The sequence below is a fragment of the Conger conger genome, chromosome 19, assembly GCF_963514075.1.
Source record: "Conger conger chromosome 19, fConCon1.1, whole genome shotgun sequence".
In the NCBI taxonomy this organism is placed as follows: Eukaryota; Metazoa; Chordata; class Actinopteri; order Anguilliformes; family Congridae; genus Conger; species Conger conger.
In genome coordinates this window covers 18,181,007-18,196,006 of record NC_083778.1, presented here as the reverse complement: position 1 = coordinate 18,196,006, position 15,000 = coordinate 18,181,007, and the positions used below count along the sequence as shown (strand labels likewise).

Sequence of the window (15,000 nt, the reverse complement as noted above, 5' to 3'; positions counted from 1 at the left end):
AGTGGTGACCTGTATATGACGGCAAAAATTAATGTATAATGTAATAATAATACATAATACAGATACGTTTTCAGCACAGTTATGAGGAGGAGCGCATTTTGTGATGCCCAGGAACACACACGAAAGCGGCATTTTCTATACCAATCACCAGGAAGTACCCAAGACAGAGTGGGAGAATGTGGGTACCAAAATAAAAGCGGAGGTGTGCAATTAAATAAAAGCTGGCTGCAGTTGGTCATCTGGCTGGTTTACTTGCCTTGGTGAAAGCCCTTAATTTTAATTTTAGAGCATGACGCGTTTACCGCCTGATATCGATGTGAATATTGACCGATTGACGATGCTGGTCATTAAAACCCACATCCTGTCCTGCCCATAGGAGGATGGTCTCCTTGAGTCTGTTTCCTCCCAAGGTTTCTTCATCATCTTCATCTTCATCTTCATCATCATCATCATCATCATCATCTGCCACCAGGGAGTTTTTCCCTTCCTTGTAGCCCTAGGCTCACTCTTGAGGGCATTTAGACCAGGGGATGCTCCATTTGAGATTTCGATTTGAGATCAGTCATTGAGAGCACATCAGTAACACCACTGAGCTTTATGCATTTTACAGTATCCATCTGCACAACTGTATTCCTCCCCCTTGCGTGGTCAGTCATAGGTATACTCGCAAAAGGTTTCTCAAAAACTTTTCCAGACTTAACTTTCGCTCATTAAAATCGGCCAATAACCATAAGTCCTCCGGTGAAGCCAGAGGTCAGAGGTCACCTTCGACATGTATTTCCAGTAGCGTAAGAGCGCAGTCCACCCCAGCCGTTTAATTGCACACACATTCCATCCCAGGAGCAGGGTCTCTGTACTTGTCCAAAGCAATTTTTACACTTTGTGATTTCCGACGGTCTAAAGAAAGGCGGCAACAAAGACCTTCCCCCCCCGCCCCCCGCCCCCCGCCCCCAATTCCTCGCCCCTCTAACCGGCCAGAACGACTCAAACTTCCCGCTGTTCTCCGCCCGCGTCGAAACAGGATGCCCGGTCGGGTGTGAGCCGCGACGAAGAGCCTTGTCTCTCCTCGTTAAAATCGGCCGCGCGACGCTGCGCACGGGGCCCCTAAACCGGGCCCCAAAGGGCACGGCCAAGGGCCCGCCTGGCCGTTTCCCAGGCACAGCAGGAACAGTGCCCTCACCAAACCTTGCAAAAATGTTTTTAGGATTGTTTTTCTTCCCCCCCCCCCCCCCCCCATGAAGACTCAACTGGTTTGCTACAACGTCTTTATGTCCATCGGTGGACATGAACTGACAGATACTGATTGTTGTTCCAATGAAAACAAGACGTGTGGCATCGAGGAACGATCTTATTGGTTGCCTGCCGGCCAATGTGTAGAGATGGCCAATGTGTGGCCTTATGCTAATGCACAGAGGATGAGGAGAGCACTCTGCTGAAAAAAAAAAAAAAAAAAACATTTTTTGAAACATTTACATTTATGGCATTTGGCAGACGCTCTTATCTAGAGCGATGTACAGTTGATTAGACTAAGCAGGAGATAACCCTGCATTGCTCCGGGGGGGGGGGGGGGGGGATTAAGGGGCTTGCTCAAGGGCCCAACGGCTGTGCAGATCTTATTGTGGCTACACCGGGATTAGAACCACCGGCCTTGTGTGTCCCAGTCGTGTACCTTAACCACTACGCTACAGGCTGTCCAAACAGGTCGACGAGTTAAACCAGCTCCATACCAAACGTGAGCTGGTTTGACTATCACAAGCTTTGCTTTGAAACCGCTGGTAGCTGGTATTCCAAGCAGATTTCACTTTGTTCAGTTTAATACTTGATACTTTGATACTAGTTTGACACTTTTAAATGCGACACGGTACACCCCGGAAACGTGCTTTTCCCCTCAAAAAGCCGCAGCCCCACTGAACGGCGTAGAAAATCCCGCACAATAAAACGCAGCGTGACCTGCTTTCGCGGCGGAGACTGCACAGGCCATAAAACCTGTTGTTCGTTTGGGAGCTGGCACGCCGGAGATATCGATCTCGTGTCCCCGTTTCTCTCCCTCTCCGAATGGCCAAAGGTAAGTCGCACTCCGAGGCTGGTCACGCCAATATTTAACTGAACGCCTGATAGACGACACCGACGCCCGACAGGAAAGAGCAGGAACCGTTGTCTATTAGTTATGGCAGAAGGTCCGTCGAGACGTCTCGCTCGACACGCCGGTTAATGATAAAGTTGCCGAACGCATCGCTGGTACTGAGCCTGGTACCGTCAGAGCCGGCCAATTAACGTCGGTTAGCGGGGCAGTTAAACTTTGCTGCTTAACGTTGACGACAGCGCCGGCCGTCCAGACAACGCGGCAGCTGAAGTCAGTTCAAACCAGACCGAGCGGACACTAATTGCGGTTTAAACTGATGCTTTTTTTTTTTTAACACAAACTTTCACGGAGGGCATGAGTCAGCGCTAATGGGCAGCCGAGTGCACAACCTGGTTGATGAATGAAACTGCGGCTCGATGAATAACCCGGTCAAGCTACAAAATCAAAAATGAACTATTTACCAATTGATAAAGACAACGTTCACTTTGTCTGCTTTAATTCAGAGATGGTTTTGACGATAACGTGACCCCGTGAAGGTAGCTTTGAGGAACCGCGGACCCAGTCTTCAGGTGAGGGTTTGGAAGTTCTCAGGAAGGCAGCTGGAGAGCGGAATTACACCTCGGTTGGCAGCGTTAGTGAATTCCCGCAGAGGCAAAGAGGGTCACATTCTTCAAATCTGCTTACAGGCCCCGGGGCCTTGTCCAGACAGAAAAATAATTCCGGCAGGGGGTAGGGGGTCATGCGCCGGGACGGAATCTCGGCAGAGCTTGCTCGGTTGGCCTCTCGATGGGAGCGAGAGACATTCTTAATGAGAGCGAGAGACATTCTGCATTCGTCAAAACAGCGGCCCAGGAGGGTGCCACACTGTTCGTCAGACAATCGGCCTGTTGCCACCTTGTCGACTTCTTGATGGAGGCTGCTGTGTTTCAGCGGTCCCTTGTTTAACCAGATGTAAACTCCAGACGCTTTTGAGACGTTCTTTACCGGACTGTAGTGTAGCGGTTAAGGTACATGACTGGGACAGGCAAGGTTTGTGGTTCGAGCGCTGGAGTAGCCACAATAAGATCCGCACAGCTGTTGGGCCCTTGAGCAAGGCCCTTAACCCTGCATTGCTCCAGGGGAGGATTGTCTCCTGCTTAGTCTAACCAACTTTATGTCGCTCTGCATAAGAGCGTCTGCCAAATGCCATTAATGTAATGTAACTGTAAACCTCGGTCACAAGCAATGTTGTTCAGAGGTACAGCAACCTTAAGTCTGACTGTTTACAGTTTATGGTTTTAATTAGGAAATGCACCTTGTTATAATTTCTCACTCTTCACTTTCCAAGAATGAAGTTATGACGTGTGAAAACATAATTCCACCCATCACAGTTTTGGATACTGATACACTTGGGTACATGTCTGTGTGAGTTGGAGAATGCCCAATTATCTTTTTCCCTCCCAGAGGTCTGGCTGGCGGTGGGGAAGACTGGGTGAATGGGTGATGTATTCATGTCTCTGTTGAAACAGGGTTACCCCTCACGTGTTGGAACTCTCATTAGCGGGATATTTTTGCGCAGGATGCGACCAGCTGGGATCACGTGACCTCCCTCCCCTCCTCTCATTGGTTTATTTCCTGTCCTGAGGGCTGAACTGCCAACAGACGTCCACCTGGTCCTTCACCAAAACCACTGCAGCCCGGAGAATGCCTTTGCTGTGCTGTTCAGCCCCTTTACCTCGGTCACCCCTGTAAAATTCAATAAAGATGAACTAGGACAGCAGTAATCACACCGCACTCAAATGAACGGCAGTGGAAAATAACTTTCGGGTGGAAAAATAAACAAAAAACAAAAAAAACATCTGGCAGGTGCTTTTATCCAAAGTGTCCTGCAAGAAGTAGACACCGTAGGTCACCGGAACAACTGCAGAACACAGGTCAGATAAGGTACAATTCCCTAAAGAGCCATCGAGTCTAGTTCACGTGGTGAGCACAGGCTACGTTCCTCTCTTAACCGGTCCTGTTAACCATGACTTAAAACAGTGGGCTGACAGCAGGGGGCTCGTGAGCGTAAGAGTTCAGAAGCGCAGAAACCTTAAAAACCACGTCGGCGGCCGTCTCCCCACCTCCCGCTCTCCCCGAGGTCTCGCTCTGACCTCTGACCCCGCGTGACTGACGCCTCCGGAACGTTCCACCGCCGCTCCTCGCTGAACTGCAGCCGTCAGCTCGGCAGCGAGGGGAGCAATAAACACGCTCCGCGATAAAGGGAACTGCACAAACCGGAGAGAAGGGGAGATAGTGTGTGGCCTGTTTCTCTCGTCTATCGGCTCCGGCCCCGGGCAGAATCGTCCGGTTCGAAACGAGAGGACGTGTCCAATATTAACTGGGTCGAGAGATGAGGAGATGACGTCACTCTCGCTGATCGTTCTGTGCAACACCCCCCCCCCCCTTATCCTGAACAGGGTCGCAGGGGGGCTGGAGCCTATCCCAGCATACATTGGGCGAAAGGCAGGAATACACCCTGGACAGGTCGCCAGTCCATCGCAGGGCACGGGGACCATTTACATGACCTAAATTGAGCCATGGCCATTTTGGTTTGACAGGGGAAGGGTCCCAGTGCCACAAAAGTCAGCGTTTGTATCAAGCAAAAACCCAAAACCACACCCGCAGGCCACTGAAGGTCATAAAATATTTTAAATGAAATAATGAGTATGAGGTCAGAATGCAGACTGTCCCCTTTAATTCCCCCCCATTTTAGGAGCAAAAGTAATTGGACAGTTGGCTTCTCAGCCGTTTCCGATTAGTCAGGTTTACAACTCCATCGCTCGAAAAGTGCACGCAGATTTCTGGAATATGGAGTTAATAACCTTATATTTAGCGTTTCATTTGACGGCCAATGCACCGTAGTACAGAGCTCAAAGACCAAACGTTTGCACCACTGTCCAAATACTTTCAGACCTCGCTGTACGCATCATGCATTCCAAGAGAAAGTCCAAGACATGTTCTCATTCCCAGGGAGAGCAATGGGACCAAAACTCTGTTTAGTTCGCCACCAACAGCTTTTTAATACAAACGGATGCGACTTCGGCCTAACAATGCCAACTTGAGGATTCGTTGCTTACCTGCGATTTCTTTTTTTTAAGGCAAGAACAAATATTACATAGATTAAAGTGTATTATAACAGTCAAATGTTTGTCAACTTTTGTTCTCTCTGCATCGTCCCCATCCGCGGCCATTATTGTTAGCCGCACGCTATCTTTCCAAACAGTTAGCTAATGTTTGCACCTCAAAAGTCGAGAGAGACCCCAAAACAGTGTGTGCCCCTCAGTAGATTAACCCCTTCTCCCCCCCCGCCCCCACCCAGATTGACAACACATTCAGGAAGACAGGCTGGAACTTCAACACACAACAGACACATGTCTTTGCATCCCGATTCACTTTGTCCATGAAGAGCGTTTATTAAAGGTGATAAAAGGAAAAGGAAAAGGAAATAAAAAATAAAAAATAAAAATAAAACTTGAGCCACATATCCTGTTATTTTAATCACTTAAAACCTACAGTATTTACATTATAAATACGTTCACTACACACAGCCACTCCTACGCCTACGCACTGACTCACACTGTAGGGGGGCGCTGTGAGTGAAGGGGGCGGGTAAAAACGTCAGCCCTTCGTCACCATGGAGATGGGGGGGGGGGGGGTTACTGGCGAGCCCCCCCCCCGGCTACCCTGTCCCGTTTCCGGCATGTTTCCAAGGATCCGTTTCCCGGGTCCCCTCCCCGGGCGCTGTTCCGGCACGGAGCGCCCCCTGTCTGCAGGGCCGCGCCTGGCCCACCCCCGTGCCGCGGAGACCGAGCGATGCTGGAGGCGTTTGGCGGCGGCTACGATGCTGAAGCTCCCACCCCGCGGAAATCCATGCAGTGCAGTAACTCAGGGCCGCCTGCAGGGGGCGGTGTTTCCTCCCGAGGTTTAGCTTAGCTTTGCGTCAGTCAGTCCCCCCCCGCCCCGCCCCTCCTGCATCCCCCCCGCGCCTCTCTATAGACCGGGTCCAGTCTCCACACCGCGCTCCCCCTTCTCAGACCACAACCAGGGAGGGGGCGACAGGGAGGAGGGGAGGGGGCGGAGGGTCCCGTAGGGGGGGGGTGAGGTTTGTTGCTCTTCGTCTGGCGGTGAGGGGGGGGGGGGAGGGGGTGTGCACGATTCGAACCGGAGGCGTGTCCCCTAACCCCCGCCCCGCCCCCCCTCCTCAGAGAAACTAGCTGGTCTCGTGCAGGTCGCGCTGGGCCAGAGAGGCGGGCAGGAGGAGGACCGGGGGGGCGCACACGGGCGAGGGCAGCCCCCCCCGCTCCAGGGCCCCCATGGTGGCCTTCCTGGTGCAGGTCAGGCAGATGTAGTCCTCGTTCTCCGCCATCTCGCAGGTCACGCCCACGCACACCTGGTGGAACCACTCCTCACAGCCTCCGTCACACTGCACCCAGTCCACCTGCACGACACACACACAGGGGGAATCAGCGTGTGAGTGTGTGTGTGTGTGTATGTGTATGTCTACTGCACACAGTCCACCTGCACGACACACACACAGGGGAGTCAGCGTGTGTTTGTGTGTGTGTGTGTGTGTGTGTGTGTGTGTGTGTGAGAGAGAGTGTGTGTGTCTGTCTACTGCACACAGTCCACCTGCACGACACACAGACAGGGGGGAGTCAATGTGAGAGTGTGTGTGTGTGTGTGTGTGTGTGAGAGAGTGTGAGAGTGTGTGTGTGTGTGTGGGTGTCTACTGCACCCAGTCCACCTGCACGACACACACACGGGAGTCAGCGTGTGTGTGTGTCTCTCTACTGTACACAAGTATGCATTGATTATGCAAGCATTTACTGTCTGTGTGTATGCATGCACATACTACTATACATGTATTTATGCATGTATGCATGCATGCATGCAAGCATGTACCGTACATATGTGTATGTAAGCACGTGTGATGTTCGGTAAATATTTTTTTGCCAGGGGTGTTGTGTTTGCAGAAAGTATTAAAAAGCAGGGTAAATAACTTGAGCAGTTATGGTTTTCAAACTTATATAATAAAAAAAAACCTTTGAAACATAAGAAAAGACCTATAGAAATAAAAGTATATAGCTGTCGTTTATGTATAATTCTGGAGTCCGCATTTATGCAGCATGTTGACACCCTTATTTCTGCCACCGTAATTATTGAGTCTATACACTTACACGTACTGAAATAGATATTTTTCTGCGGGACCTTTCGGCATTCGAAATGCTGCAAGACAGGTTAATATACAAATCACACGAGCGGTGATCTATCCTCACGTGCGTCTCCCAGGTTTGGATAATTGACGACGGGCTCCGCCCTCGCGCTCCTAACCTCCGGAATGTTCCGCGCTTACTGGAAGCGATTCAGAGGAGGGCGGAGAAGGTTGGCGATTAACCGGCTGATCTCGTTACAATAAGTAAACACCGCTTCACTGACGCCCACTCTATTAATGCGTCATCGGTCGCTGGTTAAGGAGTTCACTGTACTCTCATTGTCTGTCCAAATCCAATACGTTTCATATCGGCCATTTCGCAAGAGCAAATCTTTCAGATTTTTAAAAATACTGATTTCTTTGACCATAAAAATTCCACTGCAAAACAACATTTAAAAAGCCCATTTAACATATAAAGGCGTCTCTGTGTGGAGATATTGTCTTAATGACAACAACAACGCATTGTACAGAACGGTTAGTCGAAACGTGTGCACGGCAAGGGCCGAACCACTTCAGGATTTTGTGGCACCAGCCACAGCCACAGACTAAAGATTTTTCACTGCGATCCAGTACAGTGAGTGAACCGGTGTAATCTTTTGCGCCGTCAGAAAAACTAAAATGAAAGTAATCGGGTTGGAACAAAGACCCAGCACGCAGAACGGCCCTCCAGGACCAGGGTCGCGCACCCCTGGAGTGGAGTGGACGGACTTAGCACGTTAGCCTCACCACGTTTAGCCTCGCCGCGTTAGCACGTATAGCCCTCGCCGTGTTAGCCTCGCCGCGTTAGCACGTTAGCATCACCACGTTAGCCTCGCCGCGTTAGCACATTTAGCCCTCGCCGCGTTAGCACGTTTAGCCCTCGGCGCGTTGGCGCTCACCTTGTCCTTGCAGGGCCGCTGGCAGTTCTTGGCGGCGCAGACGGCGTTCTCGTCGTTGGAGTCCTCGGCGCCCGACCAGTCGTACTTGGACGGGATGTCCAGCGCCTTCCTCTCGCGCTTGCGCTCCAGGCCCTCCTTGGCGGCCTCGGCCTTGGCCGCCGCCCGCTCCTTGCGCTTCTTCTCCTTCTCCTCCTTGGCGAGCCGCTTGGCCAGCTGCTTCAGCTCCCGCGACTTCTCCGGGCTCAGCTTCAGCTTCTTCTTCTTGGGCTTGCCCTCGGCCTTGCGAAGCTCCTTGGACTTGGGGGGCCGCCCCCCGCCCCCGCCCCCGCCGACCCCGTCGGCCCCCCCGCCCCCGCCGCCGGCCGCCAGCAGCAGCTGCTCCGCCTTCTCCAGCTTCCTCTTCCTCCTCTTCTCCGAGTCCTTCGGCTTCAGCTTCAGAGGCTTCTCCAGGAGGCCCTCCTCCGGCTGCAGAACAGTTTCACAATTGAGCTGTTTTACATCTTACTCATTCACCATTTAAGGTGCAAGATCATAGATGTGTGATTAGGATGTTCTTAATTGGACATTATAATGCCGATATCACAGACACTTGCTAGATCTTGTTTGTAGGAAAGCGGTGAGCACTACGTACACTTTAGTGGTTGGAAAAAGGATAGCTCTGTTCGGCTAAAAGGCCTATTCACGTCATTACGTTACGCTATGTTGCGCAAAAGTATGCTATGTTACGCTATGTTACACTATTGTATGCCGCATTATGCTTTGTTATGCTATGCTACGCTATGTCATGCTATGCTACATTATGTTTTGTTGTGTTATGCTACGCTTTGCAATGTTATGCCATGTCATGTTATGTCATGCTATGCTATGCTATGTTTTGTTATGTTATGTTATGTTATGTTATGCTACACTACGCTACGCTATGCTATGCGATGCTATGCTGCTGAAAGGCGGAGTCTCACCTCCATCACCTGCAGGAAGCGCTCCTCGGAGGGCGGGTGCGTGGCCTGCAGGATCCTCCAGATGTGCTGCGTCTCGTCCAGGGAGACCTCCAGCAGGTCGCCCACCATCATCAGCTCCTCCAGCTGGGCCTTGGCCGAGGGGGACAGCTCCAGCACCGGGGGCTCCAGGCTGCGCGGGACCAGGGGCGTCTTCCGGGGCTGCTTCCGGGGGGTCCCCGAGTCTGAGGGACAGGGCGGAGGCGAGGGGGGGTTAACGTTCCACACCAGGAGGGAGGTCAAACACCAGGCGTGCATTTCAGAAAGAAGGTTGACCGAGTTAGCTGGATAAGTGCGCTACTGAGTAAAATCCAGTACCCTCCCAAAATCTGGACCACAGAGTGAAGTCAAACGAGCCGTTCCGGGTTTTACACAGTGCAATTATACAGCAAACTCAGAAATCCTGCTTTGTAGAATTCCCCCCAGGTTCAATACCAATTAACTTTGTGGAGAATTATATATCTATTTTTATATATATATATATATATGTGTGTACTGCATCACATTTGTGAATTCAATTTCAACCGAATACACAAATTAAATATGAGTCAATGTGAGACAGCAGATCGGGGGGGGGGGTTCTCACTCTGGGCGCAGGATTTGGAGGCGGAGGAGTAGGCGTGCTCTGCGCAGAAGGAGGGCGTCGCCGGCCACATATGGCTGACCACCTCCTCGGACTTGACGGGGATTTCCTCGTCGCAGAACAGGTAGGGCTTCACCCCACTCGGGTCCTGAGACAGACAGACGGACAGACACGGTTCACTTCTCAAACAGGATGCACAGACCACACTTTGAGCGCTGTATTGAGTTCTGGGGACTGTACTACTAGAGAGATATAGAGTGCTGGAAAAGGCTCAGAGAAGGGCAACCTGATTGATTCCACGCGTTAAAAGATACGCCTGTATTTGCGCTCCGCTGTACCTTCATGTCGTAGCCGTACGTCTCCCGTATGTCTTCGTCCGAGTCCGTCTCCTCGTCGTCGTAGTCCACCGATTGCCGCGGCGACGTGGCCCTGCTAAAGCCAGCCTGTTGGAAGGTTTGAATGTGGCCCTGTGTAATGCACATACACACAATACTGAAATCCTGCTCTTTTGACAGACTCGCACCACAACCCAGCAGGGGCTGTCATTTTGTTAACTATACAAGGCTAACCCTTAAGTGCTTTTTACTGTTCGCTGAACAGCTTTAGGATTAGCCTTAGCAGCTTTAGGATTAGCCATAGCAACGTTAGCATTAGCCATAACAGCCTTAGTAATAGCCATAGCGGCCTTAACGTTAGCCATAGGGGCGTTAGCCCTAGTGGCCTTAGCATTAGCCGTCGCAGCATTAGCTGTAGCCGTAGCGGCGTTAGCATTAGCCCTAGCGGGGCTTAGTGTCAGCATTAGCCGTAGCAGCGTTAGCATTAGCCACAGCGACGTTAGCATTAGCACTCACCTGCAGGTCGGGGTTGGCGGCGGCCTTCTGCAGCTCGGCGTGGATGATCTTCTCCGTCTTCTCGCGCGCGGCCTGCTCCACCATGCGCTGGCTGAGCACCGACAGCTTGGCCAGCGCCGACGACAGCTCGTCGGTGGCCAGCGCCTGGCGCGCGCGGTCCTGCCAGCCCATGGCCCTCTCCGTCAGGCACTGCAGCGCCTCGCCCTCGGGCAGACGCACCGGCAGCTTCTGCAGCGACACCAGCAGCGACAGGATGGTCTCCAGGCGCGGCCGCCGCGACCGCTGGCAGAGCGGGCACAGGAACTTGGACTCCTTGCACTGCCACGGGGCGGGGCCCTTCTTCTGCGAGCCGGCTTTCGGGAGGGGCACGCAGGCGCTGTGGAACCAGTCCTTGCACAGCTCGCACTGGAGCATCAGCCCGCTGGCCGTCTTGCGGCAGAGGCAGAACTTCACCTCCTCGATGCGGTCCGCCATCGCCATCTTGGCCAGGTTGGCGGCGCGCAGCGAGTGGATGGCCTCCACCTCCTTCAGCTCCTTGGCCTTGAACGCCGCCACCTGGTGGAGACGGGCGGGAAGAGCAGCGAGAGCGACGTAAATGGTAAATGGTTGGCATTTATGTAGCGCCTTCATCCAAAGCGCTGTACAATTGATGCTTCTCCATTCACCCATTCATACACGCACTCACATTACATTACATTACATTACGTGGCATTTAGCAGACGCTCTTATCCAGAGCAACGTACAACAAAGTGCAAATCAATCACAAGAACAAGTGCAAAACTAGACCTGAGAGGACAGTACAGTTCCGAGTCCTAGTGTAAAAATACAGAAATTCAGAACCCTCACACACACACCGACGGCGATTGGCTGCCATGCAAGGCGCCGACCAGCTCGTCAGGAGCATTTGGGGGTTAGGTGTCTTGCTCAAGGACTGATGACGTCAGGGCTGAATGACAGGCAGTGGTGGATTGGTGGAAGGACAAAAATTCTTCACTAAAAGTATAAATACACTCGGTAAGATCTTACTTGAGTAAAAGAAGGAGTATGGCACTTGGTGGAATGTTTCTAGAATGAAAGGCCCAGGCTGCTCACTTTCCCACTTGAGAAGTACAAAAGTACCTTTAAAAAGAAGTACTTTTGTGCTTCAAGTAGAAAATTACATAGAGTAGCCTCGGCCTTTCATTCCAGAGACATTCTAGGGTCTTTATAGTTTTACTCAAATACTCAACACTGATGACAGGGAAAGAGGGGCGAGTGACATCACAGAGCTGAGGGGAAAGAGCCAATGGGGAACAGCAGCCTCTAAACAACACAGGAACTCATCAGCCAATCACCATCAGGTCTGATGGAACGTCAATTTCAACTGGGGGGCAGCCTGTGGCCTAGTGGCTCAGGTACATGACTGGGCCCCGGAAGGTTGGTGGTTCAATCCCCGGTGTAGCCACGATAAAATCCACACAGCTGTTGGGCCCTTGAGCAAGGCCCTTAACCCTGCATTGCTCCAGGGGGGGGATTGTCTCCAGCTTAGTCTAATCAACTGTCAGTTACTTTGGATAAAAGAATCAGCCAAATAGCCAATCATAATTATTATTATAATAATTCAGTTCAGGAACTTAAAGCTGCTCACGATTACTGACCGCTTGTGAAACCCCCCCTGCAGGGCATACCTGCTTAACCAAGTGTCCACTGAGGGCCGCAAATAACAGAATGTCACAACCTCATGGCCGTCACACCGTGTGAGCAGCTGGCATTCAGGGGGGCAAAGACAGAGCAAGGTCAGCTGTACGAGGGGCAGCTACAGGGGTCGGGAGCGGGGGCCAGGTTACTGTACAGCGGCAGAAGTGTAAAGAGGCGCAGACGCAATCTCCTCATACCAGAACAAGAGCAGTGAAGACTGCAGCCATAAAAACACACTGTGGGCATCGCATCGCTCTCTCTCTCTCTCACTCTCTCACTCTCTCACTCTCTCACTCTCTCACTCTCTCACTCTCTCACTCTCTCACTCTCTCACTCTCTCACTCACTCTCACTCACTCTCACTCACTCTCACTCACTCTCACTCACTCTCACTCTCAAGACCAAAGAGCCTCATCACTCACGAGGGCTAGGACAGGAATACACAGGCAGAACTGCGACACTCTTATCGGCCTTATCGAAGAGGCACGAGGAGCTCCATTTCAGGGGAAAATAAGGGACTTCACTGAAGTAATAGCACTGTGATAGTCACAGTAAAGGTGCATGCATGAGTGGTATATTAGAGGCGTATGGAGATCGCATATACACTGGTGTGCGTGAATGGAATAATAGTGGTGTGAGAGTGAGGTATATTAGCAGTGTGTGTGCGGGTAGTATATTAGCAGTGTGCATGAGAGAGGTATATTAGCAGTGTGTGTGCGGGTAGTATATTAGCAGTGTGCATGAGAGAGGTATATTAGCGGTGTGTGTGTGGGTAGTCTATTAGCAGTGTGCATGAGAGAGGTATATTAGCAGTGTGTGTGTGGGTAGTATATTAGCAGTGTGCATGAGAGAGGTATATTAGCGGTGTGTGTGTGGGTAGTATATTAGCAGTGTGCATGAGAGAGGTATATTAGCGGTGTGTGTGTGGGTAGTATATTAGCAGTGTGCATGAGAGAGGTATATTAGCAGTGTGTGTGGGGGTAGTATATTAACAGTGTGCATGAGAGAGGTATATTAGCAGTGTGTGTGGGGGTAGTATATTAGCAGTGTGCATGAGAGAGGTATATTAGCAGTGTGTGTGGGGGTAGTATATTAACAGTGTGCATGAGAGAGGTATATTAGCAGTGTGTGTGGGGGTAGTATATTAGCAGTGTGCATGAGAGAGGTATATTAGCAGTGTGTGTGGGGGTAGTATATTAGCAGTGTGCATGAGAGAGGTATATAGCAGTGTGTGTGGGGGTAGTATATTAGCAGTGTGCATGAGAGGGGTATATTAGTGGTGTGTGTGTGGGTAGTATATTAGCAGTGTGCATGAGAGAGGTATATTAGCAGTGTGTGTGGGGGTAGTATATTAGCAGTGTGCATGAGAGAGGTATATTAGCAGTGTGTGTGGGGGTAGTATATTAGCAGTGTGCATGAGAGGGGTATATTAGTGGTGTGTGTGTGGGTAGTATATTAGCAGTGTGCATGAGAGAGGTATATTAGCAGTGTGTGTGGGGGTAGTATATTAGCAGTGTGCATGAGAGTGGTATATTAGCGGTATGTGTGTGGGTAGTATATTAGCAGTGTGCATGAGAGGGGTATATTAGTGGTGTATGATTAAAGGTATATTAGCAGTGTGTGTGAGGGTGGTATATAAGCGGTGTGTGTATTAGCAGTGTGCATGGGGGTGGTATATCAGCAGTGTATATCAGCTGTACGTGGTAGAGTGCTATATTAGTGGTGTGTGCGTGAGAGTGGTATATTAGTGGTGTATGAGAGTGGTATATTAGCAGTGTGTGTGTGGGTAGTATATTAGCAGTGTGCATGAGAGGGGTATATTACTGGTGTATGAGAAAGGTATATTAGCAGTGTGTGTGAGTGGTATATTAGCGGTGTGGGAGTGGTATATCAGCGGTGTATATCAGCTGTACGTAGGTAGAGGCTCTCACCACAGCGGCGGGGTCGCGGATCTCCTCCATGCCCTCCTCCAGGTCGCTCAGGCCCTCCAGGTCCAGCCCCCTCTCCTTCTCCAGCAGCTCTTTGGCCCTCTTGCGCTTGCTCTTGCTGTTTCCGTACACGCCAATGTCCTGACGAGGGCTCAGGACCTGACAAACACACAGTCAACATTTAAACAGGGAAGGACCTGAGAGCCAAGCTCTCCTTTACATGTTCACCCTGTGAACTAATGAATACAGGGTTTCAAATGTAAAACAAGATGCAAAAATAATCTAAAAAATATTTAAAAATCTAAAAAAGTCAAATATAAAACAATATGAACAACCAATACATTCAAACACAATACTCCATTAATTGTCACTTCTGGCAAGTGTAAGACACAATTAAATACGGCTTTACTAAGGTTCTGAACTCCGTAGCCATAGTCACCAAAGTTTCTATTCAGTTTAAGTTCTTGCTGCGTACAGACACATACACACGCACACACAAGCGCACGCACACACACACACTCACAGACAGACACACAAAGATTCTCACACACACACACACACACACACACACACACACACAGACACACAGACACACAGACACACAGACACACAGACACACAGACACACAGACACACAGACACACAGACACAATTTAAACCCCCAAACCCTGCACCCCACACCCCACGGTCCTCCCCTCTCGAGGCCGGCTCACCTGCAGCAGGGTGTAGGTGGAGTTCTTCTTGAGGAAGGTGCGAGCCGTCCTCTCCCTCCAG

At 50.8% G+C, this 15,000-nt stretch overlaps 1 protein-coding gene across 1 annotated transcript in view; it reads right to left on the bottom strand.

Annotated features, from left to right (window-relative positions):
* Positions 1–5,492: 5,492 nt before the first annotated feature.
* The window catches only part of kdm5a (lysine demethylase 5A), a 33,828-nt gene continuing 24,320 nt past the window's right edge, over positions 5,493–15,000 (bottom strand). The window contains 8 exon segments of the mRNA XM_061229186.1: positions 5,493–6,542; positions 8,195–8,659; positions 9,154–9,374; positions 9,776–9,920; positions 10,111–10,239; positions 10,624–11,178; positions 14,231–14,386; positions 14,940–15,000. The exon segment at positions 14,940–15,000 is cut by the window's right edge and continues 119 nt beyond it. Of these exon segments, the coding sequence (XP_061085170.1) occupies positions 6,315–6,542; positions 8,195–8,659; positions 9,154–9,374; positions 9,776–9,920; positions 10,111–10,239; positions 10,624–11,178; positions 14,231–14,386; positions 14,940–15,000 (1,960 nt within the window). The 3' untranslated portion in view covers positions 5,493–6,314.